The 7,038-nt window shown below is 32.4% G+C and overlaps 1 protein-coding gene across 2 annotated transcripts in view; it reads right to left on the bottom strand.

The window, feature by feature from the left end:
• Window positions 1–882: 882 nt before the first annotated feature.
• LOC115237580 (RNA-binding protein fusilli) overlaps window positions 883–7,038 on the bottom strand; it is a 32,833-nt gene continuing 26,677 nt past the window's right edge. The window contains exons 11-12 of one of the 2 annotated variants that reach the window (XM_029810721.1): window positions 3,456–3,658; window positions 883–3,151 (exon numbers count right to left, since the gene is read on the bottom strand). In XM_029810721.1, the coding sequence (XP_029666581.1) occupies window positions 2,963–3,151; window positions 3,456–3,658 (392 nt within the window). In that variant the 3' untranslated portion in view covers window positions 883–2,962. Of the gene's footprint in view, window positions 3,152–3,455; window positions 3,659–3,963; window positions 4,019–7,038 lie in introns of those variants that run through there. The other variant, XM_029810722.1, reaches the window with a different exon arrangement.

Raw genomic sequence — 7,038 nt, 5'->3', positions numbered from 1 at the left:
TTTCCCTTTCTTTCTCTTTGTTTCCTTACCTTCCTCTCCTACTGTATATATGTATATATATGTATATATATACGAAATTTAATAATGAATCTGTGTTATATTTATGTTATGTTCTTATCAAAGAGAAAATAGTAAATGTATTTATTTAACAAACTTAGCATTGATTAAACCGGGCATAAATTTAAGTCGATTCACATTGCTTCACCAGCATTTAGCATTTCTCAACATCTGAGGCAATGGCAGCACCTGCTTGATCTCTATTGCACAAGTTACCACGAAATATATTATAAAACTATTGCACACCAATCGTGCATGATCACACGTACGGTAACGACAACACGACGAACCCGAGCTCCGAATGTATATTTATATCTGAATGCGGAGCCGCGAACATTGTGCTTAAGTCGTGCTCATCAAGATCAGAAACGATCAGAATATTGAAACGCATACGACATAAAGTTGTCATAAAAGACTAAAGAAAGGAGTAGAAAAATTCACGCACTAAACTAAATCTATTCGTTCACATGATATTTAGTGATTGTTCACTTTCATTGCATTTAAAAGAAATAGAATGGATCGTCGTACAAATAAAAATGCCGAGATAAACGCATTTAACAAATACAAATAAAAATATTGAAATATTTATTTACGCTTAAAGCTAAAGCTTTTATAAAAAAAAGTTACAAAAAAGTTCAAGAGATATAAAAGATAAAAATAAATTGCACATTATAATTTTATCTATTCTGATAACGTTGATATCTTCGAATTTTCAATATTTCAACATACAAAGTATGTACTTTATAACGAAATATACATAATATATATTTTTCACTTTTATTTTAATAAATAATAATATAGGCTTAAAAGAACTAAATGCCATTGACGGTGCAAATATAATTGTAGGAAATTCAGTCAATTACAAATACAACCAACTATCTGTAATTATGCTTTGTGTGTGATCGATCAGTTTTATTTATTTTATATTATTATACCTCAATTGAAGAACCGGAAAGACCGTTCAGATTGGAACCAAACGTGCATTTTATTGTATTTATTTTTGTAATTGTTTAACTGAATTTCCTATAATTATTTTCGCATCGTCTATTGCATTTAGCTTTTTTAAGCATGTATTATTATTTATTGATCTTCATTAGAAGAATCTTGATCTCTAATTATTAACTCTTATTTCAAGGTAAATCTTCGCCGTTAATTTTTTCCTAAGAACGTTTACTTCGCTTTTATTTGTACGATTTAATGAATATGACGATTTGAGACCGATAATAACTTCGGTATTAGGTCGATATGCACTTGACTCATTGAACATTGATATCGCGATATCAATAAACAGTTATCACTTCGCGCAACAGTTAAGAAAGAAAGTAACTAGATATCGCACTTCAATGAATCAACTTGGCTAAATTCATATACGTAAATTTAAACTAATCATGTAGTTGAGCTATATAGTGGCTGATCTTTCGTAGCCATATTTTTAACTTAACGTTACAAGTTTTGAACGATATATTTCTTACACTACATACTTCTACACATACATACGTACATACATACATACATACATACATATATACATATATACATACATACATACACACATGTATATTGTAGAAGTCACTGTACGCTAATGTGCTGTGATCGTTGATTAATATTTATTAATATGGTGTATAATATCTCTCTAAATCTCGATAATGAACGCGGATTAATAAATGGAATCGCGTAATTTGCACGGGAAAAATGACAAACTAACGGAAGACTTTTGTAATATTTGCTGCTTTAACATAAAAAACGTGCGCTGTCGTTGTTTAATAATATGCATATTAAAAGATACTTAGTTAAACCGGATGTTTAAGGAGAAAAAACATGTACAACACGCAAAAACAATTCGAATTCGCACGCGAAAAAATGATAAAATAAATGATAGATAAAATATGTGCACGCACGCACGCACGTACATACACGCAGGCACATACACGCGTACATGCAAACACTCATCTCTTAAAATTCTTTATAATATCCTAAAACAAATAGCGCACACGTAACATTTGAAATGAAAATTTTAAGAAATTTTTTATGAAATTTTAAACTCGATTCTATAAAAACATCGTTTTATTCATACAAATCAAATGCATTTGTATGAACGTTAGATTCTTTGCAAGTGCGCTGCACTTTGTTACGTCTTTAAATGTTGTAGATGCAATCGTTTATACGTTTCGTGATCGTCAAATATAATCATTATTTACTACAATCTATTTAATTTTATAATTTGTGTATATATTTTTATAACGCGGGACGCACCTGAATCGATTACTCAAATATTTAATCCCGCAAGCTCCTTAAATCGGTGCAAAAATACGACGAAGAATCGAAGTATGATCCCCATCGTCACAACGAGAAAGGTAAAAGCAACGTAATAAAAAATTTTTTTTTTTTTTTATATATAATTGAATGGAAGAAAATGCAATACACGATTCGTCTCATCCCCGGAGAAATCGGAACAAACAGCGAGAAAAGAACGACGCCGCTGTTGCAACGCGCTACAACGGCTCCTATCCATCTCTAGACTAGAAAGAAATGCGCCGTTCTAACGAACAGTGCGTCGGAGATTTACAAGGAAAGTTTCCTTCGGGAGAAACGCGAAGAGCGAAATTGCATTTTTTGCACTTTTGCCGTACATATACATTGTATATGACGTATATATTATCTAGGTCAGCCATGTACGACGTTTCTCACTAAAAATCGTCGGCTAAGCTTCGTCGACGACGCGAGAACAGAAACCATTCTGAAAGGATTCGTGTAGATAATTTTATGTAATAATGATCTCTTTCCACGAGTCAAGTAAAATGCTTAAACGGTTCGATTTTTTGCCACATTACAGACTCGGGAATACGTACACCTAGACAAGGAATCAGGACGAGAATCAATCGGCAAGAAAATTCGGGCGAGAAAATCAAACCATGAAAACCTCGATGAAGGGATTGCATTCGGTCTGCGGTGGAGGCAATGCAGCCATCCGTTTCTCCAGTTCCACCCGCGGTAGATACGCTTCAATACACGTGTCGAGACCTGTCGGTGTAGACGTAGCTGTTGGCATCGTCGTCGCTGCGGACGCTAATTGCAGACATTCAGCTGGTGTCAACTGAAAACATACGATTTACTTTGGAACAACTAGCTATTGATGAAAATGATCACGTAAAAATGATTAAACAATTAATTACAAATACATAACGCGAAAAATTGAACAAATTGCATGCAATCTTGAAATATACAACCAAGAATAAACTCAACTTGCAAAGTTAAAATAATTATTCTGTTTTAATTTATATATCATACATATAATAACAATAAGATGTTTTTAAATTTATATCTTTTTATATGATAAAATATATATCAAATTTTTTATTTATTTCGATAGAATAAAGAAAATATAAGGTTTTAATTACCAGAGCCGCTTGTTGAGGAATCGGCGCCATACCGCCGACATTCGCGGGAGTATAATAATTAGTCGGACTAACTGGCGGTGAAGGATAAGGCCAATAGAAAATAGGCGGTGGATACGGTGTCGCGAATTGCGGCGGACCACGAGGCAGCATCGCGGTCGCAGGCGGAAATATTGCTACAGGCGGCGGTGGCAACATCGTGCCTCCTATAGAAGAAAGAAAACATGTAAGATTCAATGTGTTCGATTGAGATGATCCAATTAGCCAGCTCGGTTAAATTTGACGCGCGAGTAAATAAAAAAAAAGCAGGCTTATTTCTATTGATTTACTGCGATTCTCTCGCGGATACTTCTCTCTAATCGCGATTCGCGGGCTTATAATCATCTTGTAAATCATGAATCAAAATATCGCGTCTCAATTTTAGCGTATTGTTCGGAAAAAAAAGAGATTCTCTCTTAGTACCCATGATCGTCCATTATGTATGTACAAACGTAAAGAAGAAAATGCCCACTATGTAACCACTCCACAATTACGACGAGTGACATCGTGCAGATCCGCAGAGGTTTCTAGAAGCACACAAAGCGTTTTCATTATTTAGTACCAGTAATGCGCCAGTATACAGTCGACTATACACAACAGCGTGTCCATACTATAAAAGTAATTAGTGAATAGGTTTTTTTTTTTTTAGTGGAAAATAACCACTAAGATTTCCTAAGTTCGTACGCTGCACGATTTCACTTTTAATTAGACTGGTCTTGTACGGTTTGAGCAAATATTTTACGGAGCGCTATAATTAAATTAGATTATAACATAAAATACGCAGATAACAGTATTTAAAATTTTTTTAATAATTTTTACTACTAGATGTATTATACGATGTACATTAAAAGTTATAAAATATAATCTCCCTATGCTTATTCTGCCCAGAACGTACAAGGGCACAGTCATATCCAAAGGAATAATGACTTGGACTTGGCCTACCTGGAAGCACAGAAGTTAGTATTTGTAGATCCCGCTACCATAACAGAAATCGACACTGCACCATTGTAACACGATGTATAAAGGTGTATACATAATGTGCCTGTGTATCTGTATATATGTATGTATGTATATATGTATGTATGTATGTATGTATGTATGTATGTATGTATGTATAGATGTATGTATATATGTATGTTTATGTATGTATACATGTATGTATGTGTATAATGCAGCACCAACTTGTGATTCCGCCCCACTGCCAAATAATCAGATACACGCAGATTCTCATTTTCTCTCTCTCTCTCATTTCTCTTTCTCTTTCTCTCTCTCTCTCTCTCTCTCTCCCTGATTTCTTTCTCTCTCTCTTTCTCTCTCAATTCCTTTCCTCTCAAGCGAAAAAGCCTTTTTGTATGCGACATTTTATAACAAAAAGTACGACTTATATAATTTTTTCTCTTTTAGCCTGCAAAATATAGCAAAGACTTTTTTCTTCTAGAATTTTTTTGGTGTGTCTCATTTATCAAATATTTATATATATTTATTTATCTATTTATGTTGAACAAAAAGAATAAGTAATAAATTATAAAAGATTATTTTAATAAAATTACTTCGTGAAATAAATACTTGGAGTAGAAATGTAATATGAATAGTAAATCATAAATTTTACACAATTTGTGAATTCTTATCGTATTTGCAGGAATGTAGGAGAAAAACGCATAATACACGCGACGTGAAAAGAACAAATAAGATTTGGTAGATTACTATGTATTAGTCTTTAAATAAATAGATCATTGGAATGATCAGCGTAGCAAAAAGCAATGGCTTGTAGGCATTGACCACATTGAAGGATAACTTTTAATAGCATCCTATTTTAATAAATTGGGAATTTAACATCTCAGAAAGAGTGATCATAAATGAATGTGAGAAGAGAGAGACATTTATTGTTAGGGAATCTTTAATCTTCCGACCAGAGATAAGGAGACGGAAGATTCACGTATAAAATGTCAGAGAAACAGAGAGAGCAAAAGAAAGAAAGAGAAAACAAACCATTTTTGCACGATAAAAAGAAAGATTAAAAAAAAAAAAAGAGCAAAAAAAAGAAAGAAAAAACAAACCATTTTTGTACGAAAAAAAAAAAAAAAAAAAAAAAAAAAAAGAAGAACAAAGAGAACAATCCAAAAAGAGAAAGAGACGGGAAAAGGGGAAAGGAATAGGGGAGAGAGAAAAAGGAAAAGGAGAGGAAGGAAGAAAGGAGAGAAAGAGTTACAGAAATCTCCAATTTGTGTGATCTGTAAATACCAAGATACCTGTGAGCCCAATGGAAAAAAATGTATAGATCGTAGTAAGACATGATGGTTGCAATCTTTGCCGGTCTTTCTTATAATGGGAATGAGAGCTGTAATCGCTCAATGATCTTGACAACTACGTGAAAAATTGTTATTCTTAACTCAATTTTTTTAAATTTAGATACTATGTCTCCCATATTAAATTGCAGAAAGCGCAAAAAAATGTACGTTGTAGGAAACGTAACGGGATACGCAAAAAGTGCAACCATCGGACAAGGTAATATAATCTCAAGGTAAGAGTCCACCAACCCGGCAAGCAAAAAGATATATATCTCCACAAGGCACATTTATTAAACATGATCCTTCTCGACTGTCGATATAAAATCGTCGATATACAGTGTATACAGGAAATAAAAAAAGAGAGATTATACTGACTGAGATGTAACATGTGTGAGTGTGCGTATGTATAGATAATATGTATATACTACGTTTTGTCCTATACAAAAAAAAAAAAAGAAAAATTTAAAAAAAAAAAAAAAAAAAAAAAAAAAAAAAAAAGGAAGGAAAATATTGATTAAAATAACAAATTTATGTATATATGTACAGGGTGATTCCGGAAAGTTGCGACAAATTTAAAAGAATGATAGATCCTGTTATATTGGACAACTTTTGTTAAGTTACCCATATTCGGCGATGCCTCCTTAAGACGTTAGACATCAATCAATGCATTAAGTAAGTGCAATACTTATAACGAGATTAAGGGCCGCCATTTTGAACATATCTATTGTATATTAATAAAAAAAAGATAAACAAAATTTAAAAACATATCCTAACGCCTCAAGAAAGAGTCGTCGTATATGGATTACTTAATAAAAATTGTTCAATTTAACGAGATCTACCACTGCTTTAAATTTATCACAATTTTCCGGAATCACTCTGCATATATAACATAAAAAATATATGTATACATATAAAGTGTTCCGAAACCATGGATATATTTCAATGACAAATTTTTTGGCTAATTTAGAGTCGATTTTTCCTTAGTGAAAATGTCGAGTCAATCGAAATCAATATTTGGAGTTATTAGCAAACGAGAAAAGTTTTTTGCAAACAAATCTTTGGAAGAGCTAAATGAATAATAAAACTACATTTTTTAATTAAGTTCATAAGAGTGGAGTTTACTTTAATAAAATTTTAATTTGAGATTTATTTAGACGAATAATAAAAACGATTGGAATAAATGACAATTTGGAATAAATGACAATTTGGAATAAAAACAATTGCAATAAACGACAATTTTCTATAACATTATCGCTAAA

Source organism: Formica exsecta, unplaced genomic scaffold, assembly GCF_003651465.1.
Source record: "Formica exsecta isolate Colony F162 unplaced genomic scaffold, ASM365146v1 scaffold3, whole genome shotgun sequence".
Taxonomy (NCBI): Eukaryota; Metazoa; Arthropoda; class Insecta; order Hymenoptera; family Formicidae; genus Formica; species Formica exsecta.
This window is presented reverse-complemented; position numbering and strand designations above follow the sequence as displayed.